Source organism: Maylandia zebra, linkage group LG17, assembly GCF_041146795.1.
Source record: "Maylandia zebra isolate NMK-2024a linkage group LG17, Mzebra_GT3a, whole genome shotgun sequence".
Classification (NCBI taxonomy): domain Eukaryota; kingdom Metazoa; phylum Chordata; class Actinopteri; order Cichliformes; family Cichlidae; genus Maylandia; species Maylandia zebra.
This window is the reverse complement of record NC_135183.1, coordinates 26,366,626-26,393,622: the sequence shown is the minus strand read 5'-3', so window position 1 is coordinate 26,393,622 and position 26,997 is coordinate 26,366,626. Positions and strand designations below refer to the sequence as shown.

At 40.9% G+C, this 26,997-nt stretch overlaps 1 protein-coding gene across 1 annotated transcript; it reads left to right on the top strand.

The window, feature by feature from the left end:
- Positions 1 to 573: 573 nt before the first annotated feature.
- gnptab (N-acetylglucosamine-1-phosphate transferase subunits alpha and beta) lies at positions 574 to 26,576 on the top strand. Its single transcript, XM_004548344.3, has 21 exons — positions 574 to 865; positions 1,298 to 1,383; positions 1,699 to 1,818; positions 2,022 to 2,072; positions 3,996 to 4,198; positions 5,226 to 5,290; positions 5,444 to 5,578; positions 12,009 to 12,170; positions 12,319 to 12,498; positions 12,614 to 12,784; positions 12,896 to 13,019; positions 13,106 to 13,321; positions 18,245 to 19,278; positions 19,360 to 19,559; positions 19,691 to 19,910; positions 20,006 to 20,119; positions 20,203 to 20,288; positions 20,362 to 20,460; positions 20,592 to 20,759; positions 23,027 to 23,117; positions 25,146 to 26,576. Exons 1-21 carry the CDS (start codon positions 704 to 706, stop codon positions 25,215 to 25,217), a joined length of 3,759 nt encoding a protein of 1,252 aa, XP_004548401.1. The 5' UTR covers positions 574 to 703; the 3' UTR covers positions 25,218 to 26,576.
- Positions 26,577 to 26,997: the final 421 nt, after the last annotated feature.

Here is a 26,997-nt window from a genome sequence, read left to right as displayed (position 1 = left end):
GTTTACACAGACCCAGTGGTGAAGACAGCAGGTGAAAAATGTGAAGTAAATGTAAAATGAAGTTTTTGGAGTGAAAATAAAGAAACAACAGTTCTGATGCAGTTCCACTGATGAAAGACACTATTATTTAAGTCAACCTCAGTATTGATGCTTTTTATAAATGGTAAAATGGTAAATGGCCTGTATTTGTATAGTGCTTTATGTGGTCCCTATGGACCCCAAAGCACTTTATACTACATTCAGTCCTCCACCCATTCACACACACATTCACACACTGGTGATGGCAAGCTACATTGTAGCCACAGCTGCCCTGGGGCGCACTGATTCAGTAATTCATAAAAAGTTGTGAATATAATATAATATAATATAATATAATATAATATAATATAATATAATATAATATAATATAATACATTTGAAATGTATAAAATGTATTAGGGACAATTGGCATACCGCGAGTTACTCAGTGAGAGAAGGCCGTGAAGGCACCATGCATTCTGCTCCTCGCCGCCAGAGGGCAACAATGAGCTTAAGAGGTGGTGATGGCAGCCGTGCGCGTGCTGCTTCATCAGCGCTGAGGAAGAGTCACAAGCCCGGTTGTCATGTGTCTTGCTCTGTGGCAGGCAGTCAGCTGACAAATCCGGCTCCTGTGTGATGTTTACTTTCTGTTTTCAGCGCGTTTATCTGCGTTTTTTCTGAATGAATGCGGCGCTATGCTTCGCCCAGGAGGACCATGGTAGTCGTGAACTCGGTGTTGAAGCTGGTGCAGAGGCAGACGTACACCTGTCTGTCCCACCGATACGGGCTGTACCTCTGCTTCGGGGGGATCGTGCTCATGATTGTTTCCGCCTTTCAGTTTGGGGAGGTGAGGTTTCTTCTCTTGTTTCAGCTCCTGTCTCTTACAGACAGCCGCTTCTGCTGTCGAGTTAGCTAGCATTTACTTTCTCCTAACAGCTGTTTTCAGCACACCACCTTCCCACCAGAGTCCACTAAAAATTGCTTGTTTGAGCAGATCTTCCTGAAAGTAAACAGAAATGTATTGCATGTCTTTAAACGACACGTCTCCCCAGACTGCCTCTGTTCTGTGTGTATTCTCCATTAAAACCACTACTGTAGCTCTATTTTAATTAAACTGCCTGCCCCTTTTTTTCAGATGTAGTTTAGATTTAGTTACACCAACTACTACTTGATTTACGTGGAATATCAGATACTAAATCTCCCAAAAATGATTCAGCACTGTAGTGTGCGTGTGATTTTAAAATCGTGAACTACACGGCGTGTTCTTCTGTCCATGCAGGTGGTGGTGGAGTGGAGTAGGGACCAGTATCATGTGCTGTTTGACTCCTACAGAGACAACGTGGGTGGGAAATCATTCCAAAGCAGGTAAAAGAAACCAACCTTGAGCTCATTTCATAGATACATTTTGTGTCTTAGAGGAAATCTATCTTAAGGCATTAGGAACTAGAAATCATAAAAATCTCAAAGCACATTGCACATTTTCTAATCCTAGCAGACAAGAAATGTGAAAGAACCAGACAGGGTTTAGCCATGCATGGATAAAAGTTAATTTACAGAGAAGTGTGTGCTGGGGAGGAAAACGGGGTTGTGGATTTGCAGTTTAAGCGCTGTCTGTTGAATTATGTGTGTGTTTGATTTATTATTTATTTTGGGGTTGTTGTTTTTTTTTGTTTTTTGCAGGCTTTGTCTGCCCATGCCTATTGATGTGGTGTACACATGGGTGAATGGCACAGACATGGCGCTGCTGAGGGAATTGAAGGCAGTCAAAGAGCAACTGGAGGAAGAACAAAAAGCTCAGAGGTAGCTTTATCTCCTAAAGTTCCCAAATACAGTAAAACTCAGCACGAAGGTCAGAGCATCATCAGCTGACATTGATTGGCTTGCTGATGCATGGGAAAAAAAGGGAATTGTGTGATTTTTATCCGCCTCTGAAATGTCATCTGGTGTTAAAATAGACTGCAACAGCCCAATAAAATATAAATGCACTGTTCGTTTACACACAGGGAACGCCTGGGGAGAAACACAAGCGAGACAACTGAAGTGCCAAAAGACAGGTGAGTGTGATGATGGTGTACACAGTGGGTGTGTGATCTGTGAAGTTAAATAAGATGAAGTCTTATTTGTTTAGCAGTTCGTTATTTGGAGTACATATTTAGGGCGTGTGTGTAACAATTATGTGGCGACACAGTAGTGCGGGGGTTGGGACTGTTTCCTCACAGCACCTCCAGTTGTGCATGTTAGGTTAACGTGTTTATTCTAAACTGACTGCTGAATGTGAGAGTGATTGCATGTTTGTGTAAAAATAATATGCAAGTTCAGGATTTAGATAAAGTGCTTGTGCTCAGTGTTTGTTGCAACACAGTCCACAAGAGTCTAATGCAATGAGAGATATGGAGAAGAAAATCTGGGAAGCTGGTAGCTGTTCTTGTGGACTTTGCCCTGTGTCCCCCACCTCGGAGGAAAATATAAGTTTTTAGTTTGTTTTGGGAACTTCTGGTGCAGCTAATGAACATTGAAGCCTAGCCTTCCTCTTCTGTGTGTTGGTCTGTGATTACAAATAGAAAAATAAATAAAAATGCACATACACACCTTAAGACACCTGCTGTTTTATGCTGGTTCTACACTATATTGCCAAAAGTGTTCTCTTGTCTCTTGTTTACACAGATTGAGTGACAGCCCATTCTTAATCCATAGGGTTTAATATGATCTCAGCCCACACTTTGCAGCTAAAACAGCTTCAGCACTTCAGAAGGCTTTCCACAAGGTTTAGGAGTGTGTTTATGGGAATTTTGGACCATTTTTCTAGAGGTGCATCTGTGAGTCAGACACCGATGTTGGACGGGAGGCTGCCTGCACTCCAATTCATCCCAGAAGTGTTCTGTCGGGTTGAAACCAGGACTCTGTGCAGGTCTATGTCTTTATCAGCTTTGCTTTGTGCACTGGTCTGCAGTCATGTTGGAGCATGAAGGGGCCATCCCCAAACTGTTCTCACAAAGTTCGGAGCATGAAATTGTCCAAAATGTCTTGGTGTGCTGAAACATTAAGTTTGTCCTTCACTGGAACTAAGGGGTTGAGCCCAACTCCTGAAAAAAACAAAAACCACACCTTAATCCCCCTCCACCAAACTTTACTTTTAACACAGTGCTTTTGTGTTTATCTATGCAGTCTAATGCAGCTAAGTACCACAGTTCTGCATCATACTGCTCGTCTGTTAACTTACAGAGAGGTTAAAAACAGGTTGCGTCAGTGTGGGTACATGGTGTGTTGAGTTTATTCTCAGACTTGTAGGTGTTGTGAAAAACCTGCTAAATGACTGTTAAAGTCGCAATGCAGTGGCATTGTGTGAACACCGAGGCTGATGTTGAAACAGGAAACACTGGTGGGTTGCACCACACAGAGGGTGTCAACTGATGGGATACCAGTTAGAGAAAAGCAGTTATTATTTTATTAACCAGAATGTTTACCATTGTTTACCATTTAAAGTTTACCATTGTTTTACTTAGCACTGTGATAATTGGCTTTGTTTGGCTTTTATTTAAGAAAAGGGGTGGTACAAAATTTTTTAAATCTTTTTTTTAATAAAAACGTAAATGCATAATGATATAGAAGTGTACATAGAGGTTTTGAAGAAACAGTATTTTATTATTTTATGTTTTCCTCTTGCTTAAATGATATCAGTGCACTGAACATCTCTTTGGATATTTCCTGTTTCTGCTCAACGCTAAAATGTTGGTAGGAAAAAAACCAGCCCCGTCTTTCTTCTTCCTCCTTATTGTTGACTTTTAACCACAGATACGCGAGGTGCTCAGTGCAACATTTTCATGTCTGCTAAATGCGTAAACTTCATCAATTTTATGCATATGTTTTAAACCACAGTGCAAAGGAAGTAGCTCTCTGAGTGAGTGCACAGGTGTAGATGTGCTTATTAAAGGATTATTTATTTATTATTACCCCTTTTTCTGGCCATTTGTTTGCAGTGTTAAGCCTGAATGCCTGCTGTCCCATTGCATCATCGCGCCCATGCTGGCCCTGGATCCCGCTCTGCCGGCCAACATTACGCTCAAAGAGCTGCCATCCCTCTCTCCCTCCTTCTCCGCTGCCAAAGAGCTGCTGCTCATGAACAAACCCTTCCACCAGCCTACCAGCTTCTCCTTGGTCGTCTTTAACTCGCAAGCTGAAGGTAAAGAAACAAAGAGGATCAGTAAAGGATGCTCTTTGAATGACTTCAGTCAGCCGACTGCGGGTGGAAGTGTAGTAGCTGAGCCTAGCGGGCAGTTCGTCACTACAAAACATGTTATTTTTAACTAATGACGTCAGTGATCAATACAGCCGCTGCAGCTGCCAGCAACAGTTTGATCTGCAAAGATGACAGCGGCCAGGATTGAATTATTCATATTCATGCAAGAGCGCTGACGTCCACCCTCTGTGGACAGTGCTAATAGTGTGACACACCGTACAGCATGAAGAGAGACAACACCAGTGGGAGGGCCTAGTTAACAAATAGTGTGTATAAGTGGACGGATTAAGAGATTTTTCTCATTCTATTTTAGTTTTTCTTCTTTATGTTTTACTTGTTCTCCCGACTCATTCAGGCTGTTTTTACCTTACATAGTTCATCGCACCCTTCTGGATCACTTTAGGCGCCTACACACACACACACACACACACACACACACACACACACACACACACACACACACACACACACACACACACACACACACACACACACACACACACATTCATTTCAAAGAGGGCGGAGCTGTAAGTGTATACTTTTGTGTGCTTGAAGACATGAAACTATAGCAGGAGTTTAAATTTAATGATAGCGATAACATTAGTGTGGAAGCCAGATTAAATAATCAAGATCGTTGTGCACTGGCATAACACTTGTATTCAGTGCAGTTTCTAACACTAAAACCAGAATTTTGCATTCAGCTTTTGAGGAAACAACTGTGACATAATTCATCTCTAAAATGATGACATTCATCAGTTTTTGTAAAATAATTTAGGGTTTCATTTGCTGACAGGAAACTATTCAGACACAGCATTTAGCAGGCAGTTTGTTTAGTTTGTTGACGTAGCCCACACTTTCCCAGAGTTTGTTCCACTTTGTTTTGCACTTCATGCACGCCTGTCAAAGATCGAACTATGGAAACCTGAAGGTGTGTGTCTGCTGCTCACCATTCGTTCATTGCTCCCTGCAGCCATTAAAGCGTATACAGATGTGTCTAAAGAAGATCAGAAATTCTCTGTGTCCAGATGTTACCTGGTAAGTTTACATCTGTTTTAGCACTTTTTAAGAATTTTGCATTTATTCTCTTTGTGCATGTAATTAATTCTGTTAGCTTTTCCATTTATAAGAGAAGGCAATAAAACACCAAAAGGCTTTTATTTTGAACCTTTGTTGTTGTGTGTCACACAGACAACGGATAAAGAGGCTCCGGGTCTGACCCGCATGCAGACTCTGGCGTATCTGAGCGGCTTCCCTGCGTCCTTCAAGGAGACGGAGAGGTTGCGAGCCAAACTTCCATCTGTCATAACCAGCAAAATCAAACAGGTACCAAAAGTCATTCCTTCTGCTCATTAAATAAAAAATCTTCTACACCACCTTGCTAGAGCATGAAAATAAGGATGTTTTAAAGTTGGTTTTAAAACAGCAGATGGCAGAGTTGCACTTTGGTGAACGTGCAGCAGACGCTGTCACTTTATGTAATTGTATTTCCTACTTTCAAACACTGTATTATTTCCTCCCAATTCCTTGCATTAATTCTTCTTCATCTTATCCCTTATGTGAAATAGTGACATCAGAGCGATGCTAAAGGATGTTTGTATATCACCATCTCAATTACACCAGAGTAGAGAACTATAAGATACTCTCTGATCTTTTTTTTTTAAAGCATAGCACCAAATTCTAAGAATAGTCTAATCGCAGAAGTCAAATCCTCCTTGAAGAGGAGATTGCACCTTCCTGCTAAACCTGCGTTTCTCTATTTTAATCGGTGACGTTGTGTTGTGGATAAAGGGCCTCTGTTTAGCTCAGTGTTGTGCTTGTGTATCTAATAATTTTCTCTAATCAGAACTCTGCTTTATATTTTGAGACAGAGGAATGCCACTAACAGGTTGGGATTACTCAGAAATAACCAAGGAAAACAAACCAGGCCAGGGCTGAGTGACTCTGTAGCTCCAGCCGACAGGCTGCAGGACAGGCCTGAGTCTTCTGATAATGCCCTCATGTGGCTGATGAGCACTAATGGGTGATGCATTAGATAAGGTCTTTCATAACTGCCTTTGTTTTTAATAAGAATTCAAAACAAATGTGTTATCAGAAAGTCTTACAGTGTCAGAGGACATTAAAGCAAACCGATAACTTCCAAAAATCCTTAGTATAGAAATTAGTATTTTTAATTGAAGTAGTTAAATAAATTAAATGAACTATTTTTATATTAATATATTTCACAATTTCACAACAGGGTACCCATCTTCTGATGATCACAAAGCTCAAATCATCCCAAACTGGTTTCTTGAATGTGACAGTATGCTCACTGTACTCATATAAGCACCTTTGAGATGTGGTAGAACGGGACATGATTACAGATGTGCAGCCGATAAATCTGCTGTTTGATAGTATCGTGCCAAAATCTCTGAGCAATGTTTCCAGGACTCTGTTGAATCTGTGTCATGACAGTTTGACAGTTCTTAAGGCAAAAGTTGGTCCCACCTGGTATTAGACAGGTACCTGATAAGGACTACACTAATAATGAGCTATAACATGTAGGTTAACTGCATTTAATCTAACTCATCATTATCCAACCCAGCTGTCCCGTCATTCCTTCCATTCGTCTCCAAGTCTGCCACCGTCTTGCCTGGCAGGTCATGTGATAATAACTAGTGGTATTCAGGCTGTAACCTTAGCTGTCCATGCAGGGGTTAACATTAGAGCAACTGTTTTCAGTGGCGCATTGCCAGCCAGCAGGCCAAAAGGTCACCAGGATTTTTCTGACCTCATCTGCACTCTTAAACACATCCTTGCATCTCAACCACACAGGAAAGATGATGGAAATAGTGTGTGTGTGATTGGTGTTTAGTGGTGGAGGGATTCTAGGTACACAGGCCACCACACAATGCTCAGTTTGGATTTCAGCATATTTCCGGGTGCTTCTTGGCCGGTTCTGTGAAAGAGGGATGATGTGCATAGTGTGGAGGGAGCGGCTGAGCGCTGAGGGGTGGCTGGTATTTATAGCTGGTGTTAGACCGACGACTATAGTGATGAAAGCTGGACCACAGCCCCGATCATCTGCCTGTGCTGTTGCCTGTCAGGTCCTGCCCACTGTGTTTGTGTACAAGTCTGCTGATGTGATTGTATTAGCGTGCGTTTTGATCTGTAGAAGTGTGTGATTGTCCACGTGGTGTGCTGTCTGCTCCATGAAGTGAGGTTACATACAGTATGTTCACAGAAATACAGAGCAAATAAGACAGTCACAAAAATGTTGAATTTCTAAGACAAAGTAAACCGTTTGTACGTGCTTGGCCAGGACATCCTTGTAAAAGAGATTTTATGATCTTGATGGATAATTTTTTTTCCTGGTTAAATACATATGAAATTAATATACAGATGTATAATATATCAGCCAACTGTCATCTGAATGTGATAGAAAGTTTGAGCTGTGTTTGCTTTTATTACCAAGCAGTCTGACTAGGATTTAAACAACTATAAACACAGAGAAATGCCTTCGGTCACTCAGGCTAAATCAGTTTTCACAACTTCCTTGTTTCATTGACAGAAAGAACCCAGAACTTGAGCTATAGAAAATTTCAAAGTAAAAGTTGTGCCTCAGAACTGTAGCCAACATATTTTTGAAGGTGATCCTTTTACTTTGAAAGCAAAAGGATGTCACATTTTTCACAGGTTTCCTAAACCTTGGACAGTGTTTGTAGACTAAGTCCATCACTTCAATTCAAACTACGACAACAGAAATATGCTAGTGACCGATACAATGACAGCGTAGTTTTCCTTGACGACAGCTGGTTGCAATGTGCCCAGTCTGTAGACCTGGTGTAACCAATGTTTTTCCCAGCAACTGTTGTCAGTCTCCAACAATCACTCATAGACACTTGCAAAATACAAATTTTTCCCTAATAATCAGTGGTTGCCAGATGGTTGCAGATCAGTCTCTAGGCCTGTCTGTCTTGGGTCTTATTCAGTTTGAATCACAGTTGTCACAGGTTTGTGGACTGAAATTGCGATGCCAATGTAGCGGTCATCTTTTAGAGCTAAGACTGATTGTGATATGGGTTGAATGCTAGCAACCCTTCAGCAAGGACTGTATAGATCAGGGGTCCCCAATCCCAGTCCACAGGGCTGGTGTCCCTGCAGGTCTTAGATGTGTCCTTGATCCATCACAGCTGATTTAAATGGATAAATTAGCTTCTCAACATGTCTTGAAGTTCTCCAGAGGCCTGGTAATGAACTAATCATGTGATTCAGGTGTGTTGACCCAGGGTGAGATCTAAAACCTGTAGGGACACCGGCCCTCGTGGACTGGGATTGGGGACCCCTGGTATAGATTCTTGACACAGCGACTGGCAGATAGATGCTAACTGGTATTTCTATAGCAAATCACAAAAACAGCTGCCTCATGGCGCTTTATCTTGTAAGATTGAGACCCTACAATAATATAGAACAAACCCCAACAATGAAACAACCTCCTTTAAGGAAGCACATGGCGAGAGTGGGAAGGAAAAACTCCCTTTTAAAAGGAAGAAACCTCCGGCAGAAGCAGGCTCATACTTGTGTGCTTCAGTGACCCACAAAGAGAAGGACGATGCAGATCGAGCTGCATGCTGCTGCAACATCCCAGTCCATCTGCTTGAAAAGATCACTCGGCACTGGGTTAATTACTTTATCCACATTGTCAACTTATTTTTCTAGACTAATTACATTGTCCACAGTCCCTGCAGTGACACACGGCCCACAGTGATGAGGGTTTATTATGTGTTGAGAGTATAATACACACGGGACATATTAATACTGTGGTGTGGAATAACTCGCGCAGCCGCCTGAAGCAGATGAGCTGATGAAATTAAATTTCACGACAACCATTCCCCCTCTACTTCAAAACAAGGAAACCTATCCATATATTTAGTGCCTTTTCTTTTTTTTCTTTTTTTTTGACAGTCTGTGTTCTCCCAAAATTAAGACAGGAAGTGGTCACATGCAATGACAAGAAAATTGAGGATTTTTCCACCTCTGGGTTAGCCGTTGTTAGCTGTGGAACCAGTTTGGTTTCATGTGTCAAGCATGCTGCTGTAAGCGGACGCTGCTGAACATAGCTCGACTGTTTATGATGAGAAATGTTAAAGCAAGACGAAGCAGTTACTGTATGGGATAGCGCTTAATCCTGAAACCCAGTAACAGTAGCACAAGAAATCATTAAATCACTGAACTGATATTAAAGAAGGATTATGATGTAATATGTTTTGTGTTTGCTTACATTGGTTTTTGTTTTTCAGCTTTATTGACAGATACAATGAAATGAAAAAATATGAAGATTTCCAGCAGTCCTTAAACCAAATGTCCTTATAACCAAATATTGTTGTTCATAATTTACTTAAATTAAAAATGAATGTACAAAATGTTCTTATGACAAGTATCTATAGGTCAAATTACCAAAGTTTGGTTATTTTTTATATTGATTATGATGCATTAGATAAAAAGGTTTGTGGGTATAAATTTACACTTCTTTGGAAAGCGTGCGTCTGTGTAAAGCTGCCACACACCTCTGCTTTTTGTGTATGTGCCAGTGCATTATCATGACTATAAAGAGTGCAACCTGATCTGTGCCTTGTTGTCTCCGGGCTGCGTCCCGCTGGGTTTATAAGTCCCAGCTAATCCGCCTCACCTAAAAACAGGAGCAGAGGAAAAAAAGCGGACGAGTGGAGGCAGAACACGATCTCGTGTGAAGGGACTCAAGAAGTTTTTCCTGTAAAGTAAAATACTCGATTACTTGCTGTTAGCAATATTTTACTATTGCAGCTCATTTTGACTATTATACAGCGCTTAAAGAATTTATTAGCTCACCTTTCAGAAACACAAGAAAATACAAATATCCAAAATATTTGTATTTTGTTGTGTAAGACAAAAAAAGTGTTGTTATTTGTTAGATAAATAAGAAAACTTAATAAGTTTGACCTGGCACACTGGACTTCTCTAAAAAGTCAGAAATTAACCAAACATAACATTTAAACCCTAAAACAAATGGTTTTTGTTCAGGAATGCAAGTAAATACTCAAACAGTTTTAGAGTAAAGTACTTGTGGACACTGGTGGATTTATCAGTGCAGAACCATAAAAGAAATATTTTGGTAAATATCAGCACTGTTAATCTTAGGGAAGCTGTCGCATAAAGCTTCCACTGTATCTTGGTCTAATAAATTTATTAAGCATTGCATATTTATATCTCAAGTTTTTTGCAGTATTTTTATATGGAGTTTATTTGTATATAAACATCCTTACCCTGTAATGCCTGTGCCATGAAGAAAACTTAAAAATTCAAAGTATTTAAAAAAACAGACAAATTCAAAAAAATAAGAAATAAAGTCTTTATTTGCATAAGAAAGTTTTAATTTGTATGATTTTTGTTGAATACAGGAATATTGAGAATTTATTGCTCACAGTTTGTTTATTTTAAGCAAACATATACAGTGGTAAAAATGACTAAAAAGTGTTAAAGGATTAAGAATATTGTTCTTTAATGGCTAAAGTGGTCAGAAAATGATGCAGAGTGAAAAAGGTGCAATATTTTACTTAAAAAAAAAAAAAATGAAGCAGCTGAAAGTTTTTTGCTGTTCATGTTGTGGAGGCGTTTTTTAATGTTTGAGAGTAGACAAAAGGTTTTTAATATCCAAGGCTGGGGGCTCACACACTCGCACGCACGCACGCACGCACACAAACACACACAGAGGGCTTTGATGCCACACATAACTCCTCTGAGATCAGACAGAGTCATATTCATGTGACCCTGCTGGAGAAGATGACATCACAGAACTTTCCGAACTCTCACCTCTTTATACGCACGCACGCACGTGTATCTATGACTTCAGAGGACCTTTACTGTGACTAGCTTATCTCTCTATCAGCTAACTTTAACTGTAACTACTGCTTGCCTAACCTTTTGAGGAACTGCTTTTGTCTCCATGGAAAGACTTAGTCAACTGTTTTTTCCAGTCATTTTTGTCAGCCTCATTTATCGCCGTCTTTCAGAATTTTCCCTCTCCTAGTCTCTGCTATAAGCTGCTGCTTTAAATTGAAATCTTTCTCACTGTTGCATATGGAGAGTTTTGATTTTCGGCTTTATCGGGGAGCATTTTTAAGTTGGTAACTCTGTCCAACTAGAGGTTTAGTGCTTTTAGGTTTTAGAAGGAGAATTAAGCCTTATGTAAAATGCTTGTTTTTACTTTTTGTGGATTAATAAAATAATAATAAGCCTATAAACATGTCAACAGCTCTGTGAATTGCAGCTTCAGTCCACTGAGTAATATTTTATGAAAATTTACCACCATTAACAGCTGTCTTTAGTGCTCTAAATCTGTAGGTTTAGCATGCTTGGCACTAAACAGAAGCTACAGCTGAAGATGGTAAACAGGTTTTTAGTCCAAAAGTGTAATTTCAACCAACTTGATAAGTGACATTTGAATAGTCAGAAATGACAAAGTTGATAGACGATGTGTACCAAATGTGACTGCAGATTTGTATTTAAACACCAAAAAATGTAGCCCCCTGGTGGCCGTAAGACAGAACAACATTAAAAGGTATTGTGTGAATTGCAGGATCAAAAGTAGAGCCTAAACATTAGTATATCTTTATCCTTTATCCTCTGCTTCATTTATTTTTACCAGGTCAAGTAACTTATTAAAATGCTACTGCAAACCACTGGACTATTCTTCCAAGCAATTAACACTGTAATTGAAATGTGTTTATTTGTCCCTCAGTTTGAGTTGTACTCAGAAGCCAGCATCGCCCTGCTCCACCTCAACACGCAACAGGATTTCACTGACTTGACTCAGCAGGCCAAGAAGAACCTGACACTGGATGGGAAAGAGTTAACCATCAGTCCTGCATACTTGTTCTGGGACCTCACTGCTATTTCACAGGTAGAGTCTTCTTTTTTTTAATCCTTTAATAATTGGCATTTGGTTTATTTATTTATTTTTTACACAGTATTGCAAGATGTGTGCGGTAGGCACTATATATAAGATATATAAGATGTTAAGAAAGAAGTGTTGTGTGTTTGCCCTCCAGTCTAAACAGGATGAAGATGTATCAGCCAGTCGATTCGAGGACAACGAGGAGCTTCGTTATTCGCTGCGCTCTATTGAGAGACACGCCCCCTGGGTGCGACACATCTTCATCGTCACCAATGGGCAAATTCCCTCCTGGCTCAACTTGGATAACCCCAGAGTTTCAGTTATTACACATCAGGTAAAACTTGAGCCTCAACTTCTACAACAATAAAGGTCCGGCTGGAATACAGAAGCTATGCTTTTATTCATAGTTTATTGTGTAAATTAGCTAACTGCTCCTTTTGGATTTCCAGGATATCTTCTCGAACCACAGCCACCTTCCCACTTTCAGCTCACCTGCTATAGAGACCCACATCCATCGTATTCCTGGGCTCTCCCAGAAATTTATTTACCTCAATGATGATGTGATGTTTGGCAAAGATGTGTGGCCTGATGACTTCTACAGCCACTCAAAAGGACAGAAGGTGCGAACACAACATGAAAAGTGCTCACAGTGAAGTTTGCCCTGAAATATGAGCCACAGTTTCATTTTTTAAATACTGAAAACTGGCTTTATTTTGCTCAATTCCCTGCAGGTATACCTCACCTGGCCGGTTCCTAACTGTGCAGAAGGCTGCCCAGGATCCTGGATCAAAGATGGGTACTGTGACAAGGCCTGCAACAACTCAGCTTGTGACTGGGATGGAGGAGACTGCCTGGGTAAAGATATCAACACCGTTGCGTCTTTTTTGTAAATGGGCATGTTTGTGCTGTGTATATTAAATTTTTTAATCCTTCTCTAAAAGGTGCAGCAGGGAGCAGTCGATTCCCTGGTGGGGTCGGTCCCGGTGGGGCTGGAGGGGCCGGGGGACAGGTGTGGCAGTTTGCAGGTGGTCTAGGAGGCATAGCGGGGACATCCTACTGCAATCAAGGCTGTGCCAACTCCTGGCTGGCTGACAAGTTCTGTGACCAGGCCTGTAATGTACTTTCCTGTGGCTTTGATGTGGGAGACTGTGGCCAAGGTATGTTTAAAGCAATACATGTAATAGTGTTTGTTTTGTTTGTTTTTTTGGTGTTTCTTTTGGTTTTTACTATTTTATAATATAACCCTCAAAGGTAATCAGGTCTTTCTGTTGTATTATTTTAGGTTCAATACCTGCAAAAGGATTAATAAATTGGTAATATGTACAAATATAACTGCTAATAATATGTAATAAAATATGCTGACAAAAATCCTTTTAAAACGTAAACATTTTAAAATCATAATAGGTAAAATACCAGACTATGGTAAATTATGTTTTAAAGAATAAAAGATTTATTTTATTAATCTACTCACTTAGTTACTTTCTCATTTTATTATTTATTTAGTTACTCATAGGGTTGCAAAGGGGCGGAAAATTTCCGGTAAATTTCCGAAAAGTTTCCGGTAAATTTCCATGGTAAGTTAAGCTTGGGAATTTTGGAAATATTCCATATTGGAAACTGTCCATGGAAATAATGGGAATTATGGAAATTAATGGGAATTTAGGAGAACTAACTGGGAATATATTATTTCCAAGCATAAATATAAACAGAAATCATAAGAAAACCTCCATGCAAAATGTTTTCAACAGATATTTAAACAGATTTATTTGTAAGTACAGTAGAATAGAACACGTTTCAATAACTTGTTTCATGGATGAATAAAAACAGAAATGTTGAGTTCAATATTACCATCCCCTAACCCCGCTCATTCAAAAATGCCCCCTGTCCAAAAATCTCCACAAAGTCCCATTCAAAAGGTTAAATGAAAAATGCCACTTATCCTCCAAAACGTCCCATTAAACATTCAAATCTTCCTTCAAGCAATCCTCTTTTCTCATTTTTGCTCAGTCAATAGACTCTTCCTGGACCTCATCATCATCCAACAACATGTCCACTTCCTCAGCATCCAACTCTGAGTCTTCCTCTTCAGTGTCACTTTCCAGCTTTGTTGAGGATGGCTCTGTGTCAGGCTCAAAGAGCCGTAGGTTTGCCCGAATGCCGACCAGCTTTTCCACTCTCACATTTGTGAGCCTGTTGCGAACCTTTGTGTGGGTGTTCCCAAACAGTGACCAGTTGCGCTCGGAGGCGGCTGATGATGGTGGGATTTGGAGGAGGATGGAGGCTACAGGTGCAAGGGCCTCAGATTCACATAGTCCATTCCACCAGGTGGCTGCAGATATGTGCTGGCATGACTGCCATATTCCATCCCCTTTCCAAAGGCCTTGCTTTGTTCGATACTTTGCCAAACTGCCTAGAACTTTGCCTTTATCGAGACCCAGGTGGTCAGACATGGCTGTAATGACCGCATAGGCACCGTTGATCTCTTCCCCGGAAAGTATGCCCTTGTCATATTTGGGGTCCAGCATGTATGCTGCTGCATGCACTGGCTTCATGCAGAACTCCCTCCGCTGTTCCAATGACTTGACCACAGCCGTTTCCTCTGCTTTCAGTAGTAGGGAAGTGGGCAGAATTGTCTGGATTTCTTCTTTGAGTTCTGCAAAAAGGCACTGGACATCTGACAAGATGGCACCATCCCCCTCTATCTTCGCTATTGCTGCTGCAATAGGTTTGAGGATTTTCTGACTGCTAGATACTCTTTCCCAGAACACATCATCCAAGATGACCTTCTTGATGTCACTGTCGATGCCTACAGACTGGGATATGGCCATCTCTTGCAGAGACTCCTTTCCCTCCAGAAGGCTGTCAAACATGATAACAACACCACCCCATCGCGTTATGCTGGGAAGCTTCAGTGTAGTACTCTTGTTCTTTTCCTTTTGCTTTGACAGAAATGTAGCGGAAGTTACTTGTTTGCCTTTAACATATTTCAGAACTTGCTTCACTCTCTTATTCAGAGTGTCCATTGTTTTTAGTGCCATTATGTCTTTTAGGAGAAGGTTTAGTGTATGGGCTGCACAGCCAATAGTAGTTATATGAGGGTAGGTCTCCTCCACATGTGCCCAGGCAACCTTCATGTTGGCTGCATTGTCAGTGACCAGTGCAAAAACCTTATCTGGTCCAAGGTCATTGATGATCACTTTTAGCTCATCTGCAATGTATTGGCCTGTGTGTCCGTTTTCCTTTATGTCTACACTCTTGTAGAACACAGGCTGAGGAGTGGTGATTATGTAGTTAATAATTCCTTGTCCCCTGATATTGGACCATCCATCAGAGATGACTGAAATACAGTCAGCTTGGTCAATGGTCTGTTTCACCTTTGCTTGAACTCGACTGAACTCTTCATCCAGTAGATGAGTAGACGATGCATGTCTGGTTGGGGGAATGTATGCTGGTCGGAGAACATTCAAAAATCTCTTCCAGTACACATTGGATGTCAGCATCAGGGGTGAGCCAGTTGCATAGATTGCACGAGCGAAACACTCATCTGCGTTTTTCTGGCTAGTGTCATCCATAAAATCAAAGAATCCTCTGATGCCAGAGGGACCAGGAGCTGATGAGTGGGTATCTGACTCTGATACAGCTGAAACAGATTCATTTTCCCCTTGAGTGGAACTCCTGGCTGCTGCATGTGTTGGGCCTTGAGGAATTTTTTTGCACTTTGCAATGTGCTGCTGCATTTTTGTGGCATTCTTCACGTACGTCTTATCACAATACTTACACATATATACAGATTTCCCTTGTACATTAGCTGGTGTAAAATGTCTCCACACATCAGATAGCGCACGTGGCATTTTTCTGTAAAATAAAACAAGAGCTTGTAAAAATGCTAATGCAATGCAAGAGATCGTAATAATACAATTGCAATATGATAATAAACAGATATAAATAGTAAGGCTAGCTAAACAACTGGAATGATCTTCAAAACAAAACAACCAAATGAGGAAGCTAGCATCTTCTTTATGTTATACTAGCTATGGCTTATTTAGCATCTAACAGATGCTAGCATTTTATTTAGCATCTAACAGATGCTAGCATTTTATTTAGCATCTAACAGATGCTAGCATTTTATTTAGCATCTGATCAGATGCTAGCATTTTATTTAGCATCTTATCAGATGCTAGCATTTTATTTAGCATCTTATCAGATGCTAGCATTTTATTTAGCATCTTATCAGATTGCTATCTACCAGATTAATACATTTTATGTGATATTCACAATTTAAACATTTAATGAATATATTTTCCCATAATATCATCAAAACTTACCTCACTTGTTAAGTCCACAGGCTCAAATGTGTGCCTTTAATACTCTTTGTCCTTCAGGCTCAAAAGTGTGGTCCATGTGTACATGTGATGGAGGCATGCACAGTGCCAGTAGGTGGTCTCAATAGCCATGCAGCAAGCTTGTGCTCTGTACATGTGATTAAGGAATGGCATGGATATTCAAGTGTATTTGAATTGCATTTGTTTGTTTTTGTCAATATTATGCTAAAATATACTTTCCTCAACTATATTTAAGTTCCCTAAGAAGAGCCAACCTTCAATTTTGAAAATTCCCACTTTATTCCCATAAATTCCCGTTAATTCCCGTTAATTCCCATAAATTCCCGTTAATTCCCATGGAAAGATTCCATCTTTGAAAATTCCGGGAATTTTGCAACCCTAGTTACTCATATACATACTTGTTTATTTTATTGATACCAGAATTTAAATTACTCTGTTGCAGATTCAGCACAAAGAATAAAGTAAAAGCAGTAGTCTACACTAAAAACAAAAGACTTTGTTATACTTGGAACAGCCATATTGTCAAAATTGTAAAAATTGTCATATGCAACATGGATAAATGAAGATAACAAAAAAGACATAATAAAAACTATCCCCAAAATTAAAAAATTACTGCAATTAAAGCCCCAAAAATGACATGAATATACAGTAGCTTAGAAACTATGAGCACAGCTAAATAGAGAATGTAGAAAATATTTTTTTAATAAAGGTGAAGACGTTTTTCAGTTAATTACATTTTAAATGAGATGCAATCAGGAGCTGAAATGTAGAATGAACGTATGTATTGTGACATGAACTAGCAAAGACTGTGCGAATCGTTCCGTAAACAGCAAAGCTGTAAGAGATGTTATACAGTGTGTTTAACTGCATGTCCAGCAAATGGTGCAGAGGCTGGTCAGGATCCTGACAGAGGAAGCCGAGCAGTGTGGTGAATCAGTCAGGAACAGTATTGATGAATTTCCTCAGTGAGTAATATGGACGCATTCCAACAGCCGGCAGGTCGATAATCAGGTGACAGAAATGCTCCTTCACGGTAACATATCCAGGATTATGGCACTTTTCACTCACTTCTTCTTACTACTCAGATTAGTGTCTCTGTCTTATCAGTATAGCCACACAATATATCAATATATCAATCTGTCTGCGTGTTTGTCTCTTTGTCCACCAACTCCTCCTAGACCTTTAGGAGATGAACAACCAAACTTGGCACAAAGGTGCATCGTAGGCCCCTGAATGTTCTGATCTGTATCAGACACCACAGTGTTATCATATTGCCCTCCACCCACCTAACAACAGGCTGAAATGACTTGGTTTTTGACTTTTTGCAGCTATAACATCTTATGAAAGCTAAACTATACATTATATATTGTAACGTCATTATGTTGCCTAGCAAGCACCCTTTTGCATATATGCACCCACAACTCTTTATAAAAGCTTTGCAGCACAGACGATACTGTAGCCAAACATGTATTAATAATATTACTAAGTATCCTATAAGAACTTATAAGGATTGACTTGTTTTTATGTTCTGACACCATAGTTCTTGAATACACAGTCTAAATGTGCAGTGTAATTTGCGTATGAACAATAAACAAGCTTATGTTTTTATTTAAAGTGAACCTTTTTGTTGCTACTAGCACCCTAAACATATTCTTTTGTCGTAGGGGGGAAAAAGACATTCGAAGTGTGTCCCTTGGGGAAGTGAGAACGTTTTGAAAGAACTCTTTTCTTTTTTAGAACACTTTAACGAGCTGCATCATGTGACCCTACTGAGGAACCAGAGCCACTACACGCTCCCTGTGGGTGAAGTCAGGCCGTATTTCAGCTTTGAGAAACTCGCTCGCAGAGTCTCCGAAGCCCACATCAGCGAGAACCCCGTGGTGCGTCACACCTCTGTCGCAAACAAGTGGAAGACCATTCACCTGCTGCTCCACCCTGGTTACAACGCGACCCAGATCCACTACAACCTCACTTTTCAGAGAGACGACGACACAGAGTTTGCTATGAGCTTCAGTGTGGCTGTCGACACCCGTGAGGTTTCTCAAACTAACGCGTCCCCGACTTCAAGCAAAGATGCAGGAAAAGAACCGAACGCGACTCCGACCCCGGACCCAGTGTTCCCTTTCTCTGATATTCCTGAAAACAAACGAGGGCCTAAGCTCAAGAAAGGGCAGCCTGGAGATCCTCAGACTATCATAGAGGTTCCTTCTTTAAATGTGTCACTTTTACCAGCTGCTGTGCGCAAAGAGCTTCAAAAGCTGGAGGAAAAGCTTCTGATCGGTGACATTACTATGAAGGGTTACAATCTCACAAAAGCTGAACTTTTAAAGCCTTACAAGAACCTGGCGGAAAAGCATTTGATCCCTGATTCACAGCTAGGCAAAGATGATGCGAGCAGAGTCCAGAAGAAGTCCTATAAAGACTTGGACGGAGAGGATTTGAAAGGAAAAGATGAAACTGGAAATAAAGAAGAAATGTCTAAGAAAGATGTTGCCGTGAAAGACAAACCCGTTACTCCTCTCGTACCAGTCCACATTGATGATAAACTTCTGAAAGATTTGATAACTGAAAGACCTTTCTCTCTGAAAACTGCGATTGAGAGGCCCCTGACATCAAAGCTTTTAAACAGACTTTCCCTCCAAAAAAGTGCGGAGAGTCAGGCTGAGCCGGATAATGCTGCTGCAGTGGGGAGAAGGCTCCAGCACTTCATCTCCTCAGACCGAGGCTTCCTGCCGTGGGAGAGGAGAAAGTATTTCCAAGCTTTACTTGAGGTTTGTACATCCCTGTCTTCAATTTAAAGCTCCACTCAAAAAACTTGATTAAAAATAAATAAATTTGTGTTTACTCCACAGGAAGAGGAGCGTCTTGAGAGCGAAATGGCGTATGAGACCGATGGCACCGCTACCAGGCGAAAGCTTCAGGACACTTTTGCTGACTCGTTGCGCTACGTCAACAAGCTGCTCAACGGCCAGTTTGGCTTCACGTCTCGCAAAGTCCCCGCACACATGCCGCACATGATCGATCGTCTCATCATGCAGGAGCTGCAGGACACGTAAGTGATATTCTGTCTTATCAAATCAGATTTATATAAATATATTTCTATTTCTATACATGCTTAGAAACAGCTCATCTGTTTCTAAACAGTCATTATTTATATCAACCACTCTGCTTGGTCTTCTTCAGATTCCCGCAAGAGTTTGACAAAACATCGGGCCACCGTGTTCGTCACTCTGAGGACATGCAGTTTGCCTTTTCATACTTTTACTTCCTGATGAGCGCTCAGGATCAGCTCAACGTGTCCGAAGTGTTTGATGACATCGACACCGATCATTCGGGTATCTTGTCTGATCGTGAGATTCGAACTCTCGCTACAAGGATCCACGAGCTTCCACTAAGCCTCCAAGTTAGTCAAAACATCTTTCCCAGCGTACATGTCAGTAAACAGTTTCCAACAGTTCCAGTTTTGAGTTTTGTTTTTATTCTTCGTGCCGTTTTTAGGACCTGACAGGTTTGGAGCAGATGCTGATAAACTGCTCTAAGACACTCCCAACTAACCTGACCCAGCTTCACCTGGTCAACCCCACTCAAGAAGCCTACTATGATCCTAGCATGGTGAGATGTACAGCTGGCTTGACAAGGTAATATTTATTCAGTGTTGAATTATTTGGCTGATTTTCTGTTTTCCTAATCTGCAGCCTCCTGTCACAAAAGGCCTCATCCTCCACTGCAAGCCAATCGCAGAACGTATTCACAAAGCCTTCAGAGACCAGAATAAATACAAGTGAGATTTAATTTATTTCAATGTGTACGAGTAGTTGTGTATACTAAGCTGACAGAGCGCTTTTGATGGACAGGTTTGAGATCATGGGGGAGGAGGAGATAGCTTTCAAGATGGTGCGGACCAATGTGTCCCACGTGGTCGGCCAGTTAGATGACATTAGGAAAAATCCCAGGTGAGGAGAACTTTATATTCCTTAGAAGCAGATGCTTTTTCATTGTTTTACCTTAATGCGGTGCAATCAAAGTTTACATCTCTGCCATCCTTGTTGTTGAACTGTGTTATTTTCTTTAATTTCACCAAAAGGAAGTTCATCTGTCTGAATGATAACATCGACCACAGTCATAAGGACGCTGCCACAGTGAAAGCTGTGCTGAGAGATTTCTACGAATCAATGTTCCCGCTGCCGTCCCAGTTTGAACTGCCCAGAGAGTACCGCAACAGGTTCCTGCATATGGAAGAACTCCAGGAATGGTATGTTTAGCATTTTTAGCAAGTTATATCCATTAACTGCCATCTAATAAGTGCTAACTTCTAAATAAAATAATATCAGAGTTTAAGTTGTTAGAGATCTGTCGATAGAGTTACACAGGAATATGCACCAATCAAGCAGAAACCGAACCAAGAGATTCAGTTTAGTGGTTTGAATTAGCAGAAATGATGTCTCACAAATAGGGATGGGTATCGTTTAGGTTTTATCCGATACCGGTGCCAAATCGGTACTTTTGAAACGGTGCCGGTGCTCAAACGGTGCTCAAACCGGTGCTTAAAGAATGGAGAACACAAAATTGGTCCAAAAACCTCTCATGTTCAGCTGTTTTTTTGTAAAAAGATAACAATGTTAGCCTTTTCTGCAGCTATGGGGCATATATGGTATCACTCTTGGCTGGAAGCAGTGCTTAAACAATGGAAAAAACACAAACTTTGTCCAAAAACCTCTCATGTTTAACTGTTTTCCACTTTTTCTTTGGTCATTTTAGCCTTTTTGGCCAGGGTGAAGGGAGTATCTGCCATCAAACAAGAAGACAGCCGCATGTAGCTATGATGATGTTTGCTAGTTCACCTTACATGCATTAATGTAATAACGTGGTTAGCCTACTCAACGTAAATCACACAAGAACAACATTAAGCTACTCACGCAGAGAAGAACGGCTGCTGCTGCCATCAAATACGGCGCATTTCTCGGCTTTTAAAAAAACGCTATGCTTCGCCAGGTGTTTCATGAGATTCGAGGTGTTACCTCCTTTAACAGTATCACAGTATCAGCTTAAAGCACTTGTTGCTGCTGAGTTTGCATATTTTGCTGTGAAGTACAGCCAGACTTTTAACCGCTTCGCCTTGGACATTTTTAATCTGTAGCTCTGTGCTAACAGAACGTACGTACCTGGCCCCGCCTACTATCCTCGGAAACGTAAAACGATTGGCTAAAAGTGTATCACAGCTCAGGAAAAAAAAAGCACCGAAATAAAGCACCGAAATGTGCGCTGCTTTTCGGTCTGGTTACTACCGTTTATGTCAGAACCGGTACCCATCCCTACTCACAGTTAGCAACTTCTAGCCACCTGTTACAGCACATATCCAGCCTCTGCCTTACCTCTGCCTTTGTCATGGATTACTTCTAAGCCTTAATTAAAAGGGCGAGTTATTTAAAAATTTGCGTCTGTAAAGTTGGTCTGAAGAGGACCAGAATAATTTTATGTATCAGGCTGTAAACAAGCTTATTTTTGCTAGTTTGGCATTTTAAGTGTGGAGGTGGACTCACTTTTGGAGTGAGCATCAAGTGGTCATGCAAGGAACTGCAGTTTTCAGCCCCAGAGGTCGCAGCTGGGCTAAACAACCTTTAGTTTAGACTCCTGAAAATATCAGAGAATTCAAAATTTTCATCTCTCTGATTCAGTGAACACAGATTTGTGGAAGCTGATCCCCCCTGTAACATTGAAATTTATGGATGAACTGCCTTTAGGTTACATTTAAATTGTCTGCTTTGTCAACTGCAGCGAGGAGTAGGTCACCAGAACAGTAGTGAATATTTTTAATCACTTTTGTTACATGGCATATTTGAAAGCTTTGTCTATTAAATATCCATAAATAACAGGAAAATGTGTCGTTTTTTGTCAAATATGGCAACACCTTTTGGCAACAAGAACTGAGATGCTTTAAACTAAGGCATGCACACAAATATAACTTTAAGCTCTGACTCCTTCCCTCACAGTCGAGCTGTTTTCTCCATTCATACTAAGGTATGAATTTGTGTCTGTCACCACGCAGGACAGCGCATTGCCATGTTGGACCAGTGGGAATCCCTCTGGAGAGTTACAGGGCTCTTTGTCAGGGATCCTGCTCCTGCATTCAGGGCGCTTCACCAAGGGAATGCAAGCCTCACATAGAGGCTTTGTAATTAGACCGAGCCGCTTCAGATGAATCACTAGTTTTAAGATGCTTGTAAGATCATTAAATGGTTGAGACTCTCAACTCCACCCCTTCCTTTCCACATCTATTTTCCATGTCTGTTTGTAAGCTTGACAGGCAGATGGTGTTGGGTGATGTCACCTTGTCATTCCATTGCTGGCTGTCCTCTGCGTACTGCATGCTTCCTCCTTGTTACATCACACCTTATCATCCACTGACCTGCCACTGCGAATGTTTACCTAATGCAGAACGATCATTTGACGCCTGCCTCTGTACCTGTTGGAGTTGGATTGAAGTTTTTTGTTAACTGATTGAAATGTGTTGTTTCCCAGGCGGGTGTATCGGGACAAGTTGAAGTTCTGGACCCACTGTGTCCTCGTGACCCTCGTCATCTTCACTGTCATATCCTTCTTCGCCGAACAGGTCAGTGTTAACCATGAACCACGCTCTGCTCATTTAGACATTCAGACAAAGATACACACAGAATTTGCTTGCACACCTCTCCGTTTCCATGATTCACGCTTGAGTTATGATAACGGCCTTCGCTACCGAAATTCCTCTCTGAGGAGCGTCCATCTCGTGTGTCGAGCTAGTATGACCAGCTATGTCGTGACCGGCCTTTATCAAGATGAAAGACCCCAGCAGCCTTTTATGGAAGGCAAGACTTAACTGTCTTTGTTAACTGGGATCAGACAATTCCTGCTATATATTGAACCTTCAGAAAAGTTGCATTTCAAGCTGTAATAATATACAGAAAGTACTTAAAATCATTTTAAAAGCAGGAAAATATTATTGGACACATTTCAAATTCTTCCTCTTTGGTGTTGGAAACGGTTTAAAACAAATGCCACGAGTTGTTTAACAAATACTAGTCGACTGTTCTGAGGTACCTTCCTAATCCAGAGGTTTCCAGTTTCTCCTCAGCGAACTAAAAGAAAGGTTAATAGTTGCAGTGACCTTAGGAGAATTTCCTTCACAGAAACCAACGGGACCAGTGTGTCACACTTGTCTTGTGTCGTTGTCACTGTACACAGACTGACTTCTGATGTCTTTCTGGCACTATCTGAATCTGGCTGCCCTTCTGTTTATGTCAGAGTTTAGATTGGAGAGATCAAATGTGTCTTCACTCCTCAGAGGGAGGTGATTTTACTCGGCTGCTCCATGTCTAAGATTATCTTTGCTTTCTTGAGTTACAAACATCTGAGGGGACTCTGGTATCAAAGCCTTGATTGGTGAAATTAATAGTTTGACATTTTGGGAAATATACTTGCAGTCTGGGCACAGTTACATGAGAACATTGATGCCACTTATAACCCTTTGCTGTTGCTAAAAAAACAAATGAAAAATGGTGCCAATGAGGAGGTCGAGACGTGGAGTCAAACTGCCGACCTTCTGATTTATAAACCTTTGCTTTACCACACACACTGTATCCTTTTGACAGTCGTGAAAAATGAAATGACAGCAATTTCCTGTGCTGTGATTTAAAAGTCGTGTTTTCCTATTTTTAATAAAGAAAAATGTTATTTTAGATACAATAGATCTGCATTTGGCAGCAATAACTTGAGCTAGATATTTTCTGTATGACTTTCCCAGTCTCACATATATTGCTGAGGAATTGGCATTAATTCATGCACAGCTCTCTTAAGGTCTCTGCACAGCATTTAAACCAGGTTGAGGTTCATTCTTCCCTTTTTCAGCCTTTGTGCTGTAGATTTACTGCTGTTCCTGACGCAGTTTGGGCCAAGCTTTAACTTTAGGCCTCACACTTGACTCTAGAATACTTTGGTATACAGAAGAGTTCATGGTTGGCTCTATGCCTCCAAGGTGCCCAGGTTCTGTGGTCACAAAACGAGCACAAATGACTACCCCTCCGCCACCGTACTGACAATTGGCATTAGGTGTTTGTGCTGTGTTTGGTTTTCTCCCGACACGGTGCTGTGCATTATAGCCAAATAGCTATACTTTGTGGTTTGTTTGACTTTGCAAACCTAAGCTGTGCTGTCATGTTCTTTAAGACTGAATAACAAGCCATACTTACTCAGTGTTTTTCTAATTCTGCTGTGATGAACTTTAACATTTAACATGCTAACTGATGCCTGTAGAGTCTAAGATGTAGATTTCGGGGGTTTTGTAGTTTCTCCATGAATCACATGGTCTGATCTTGGAGTGAATTTGCTTTGACAACCACTCCTGGGAAGATTGCGGCAATATATTCACACCGGAATTTGCCAGACCTGCAAACTGCCTTGACCTTTTCTTTGCTTTTATAGAGGTGCTCACATTTGCTGATGATCATTTAATTAGGTGCATTATAGATTGGATAGATAGATCTCTATCTCCTCCATGTCTGTTCAGAAGGAAGTTAATGACCTTTATTGCCACCCCTTTCATATTCAATCAGTTGTTCTCCAGGTTTAGTAGTGACATTTCCTCTTTCCCCTGTTCCTGCAGCTCATCCTGCTGAAGCGAAAGCTGTTCCCCAGACGCAGGATGAACCGGGAAAGCAACCCGGAGCGGGTGTGAAAGCGGAAGACTTCCCTCTCTTCATTTTATTGAACAACAGCCTTGGCGCCTCCTCTCCACCTCCACAGTGAGCACAGGAGAAGGATGCAAGCCAGCTGGAAAAAGCAATCCAAGATCCTCGGCGCAGAATTGCATCACCGTGGATTTGAGGAGAGACTCGTGTGAAATGTTAATGAAACATTTTTCAGAAGATGATAGACAGGGCTGGCCGGTGAGGAGAATAGCAGCCAGACAGGAGGTGCTCATAAATCTTCTTCTCTTCCACTGGAGGCACCCGAGACTTTTTACACACCACGAACAAGCAAAACTCCTTCCACCCTGCACCACCCTCCTCACGTCCTGCCCTCAGCATGCCACTGATTAGTATTCTGTTAAAGTGGGAAACACTTGATATCAGCATGTCAGTGTCTGTCGAGACAAATTTAAAGGTTTTTTTGTTTGTTTGTTTGGTTGGTTAGTCAGTTAAATCTGGTGGTAAAAGTCTCTTTACTGTTTTTTAATCTGTTTTATATCACTGTAAGTTTTTGGAGGGTTTTGTTTGTGTTTGAGGATGCTGCCTTTGCTGCTGGGATGCTGACAGACTCATAGAGTCAAATGATAATCAACACAGTCATTACTTCTAGTTCTTTTGTGTTTATGTTATAGCTAATTTTAAAAAGATTGAGGATCAAATTTATACATATAGGACAAATAGGAATAGGTGATTAAAGTGTTGGACGCCATAGCTTCGTCTGCCATATTTGAAACAAGAAAACTTCTAGTGCCTTCGTTGTTCATTCCTGCTTGTTTAAATGTTTTTGTTAATCTCCCTTTGGGATTTTAAAAGGTCTTCTTGTAAATGCTAATGATATCTTACTCTAATCTTGTGGTTTACAGTAAGAATGAATGGGATGCAGGATAATATGAATATAATTCTCTGCGTGGTAACAAATGTAAGTGATTGGTGGAGCTATATTAGAAGTAATACTACAGCTTTCAAAGCTGCCTGTACGTGTGTCCCTGTGGGACTCAGCAGGCTCACTGCTGTCTGAAATTCAGACCTCCTCAGCATGTTCTCTAACTTATTTTGATTGTATTGTTGTGACAGTGAGCCCCGTGACTGACACAGCCGATTTGAGTTCTAGAATGTAAACGATACGCAAGTGTTTTCCTCTGAACGCCAGTTTTATAGTGTTTCTTATTATAGTGACAAAAATGGAAATGAGCACTAGCAGCTGTCAGCATTTTGCCACTGTGCTCTGGGTTCATAGGATGTGTGTCAGCAGATGAGACGCTGAGAGCCATATTTGGAAGATGAATTTACTCTAATTGCACCAGTTTCGTTGGTTTAACAGAAATAAATGTGATTTGGTTCGGTCAGCTTGGTGTTTTTGTCAGTACTGTTCGCATTACTCTTTCCACACTTACTACAATTTTATTCCTCAATTCCTCACCTCAGACTAATAATCAGGGCTCGTCAGATTTCAGACGTCAATAAATTTACTTTTACAGGCATGTTTAAGGGACTTTCAACATGGCATGGTTGTTGGCTGTATACCTGTGATGTGAATCTCCCGTTCCACCAAACCCCTTAGTGCGCTACTTGGTTGAGATATGATAGCCGGTGTTTTTTTTATTGTCATGTTCAAGAAACAGTTTGAAATAATCTAAACATTAAGAGATGTGTATTCCTGCTGGAAGCTGTCATCAGAAGATGGCTACAGTGAGGTCATGAAGGGTGGACATGCTGTTCTTCTCTGACATCAAGGCATACGCTTTATTTTTTGCTGACCATTCTCTG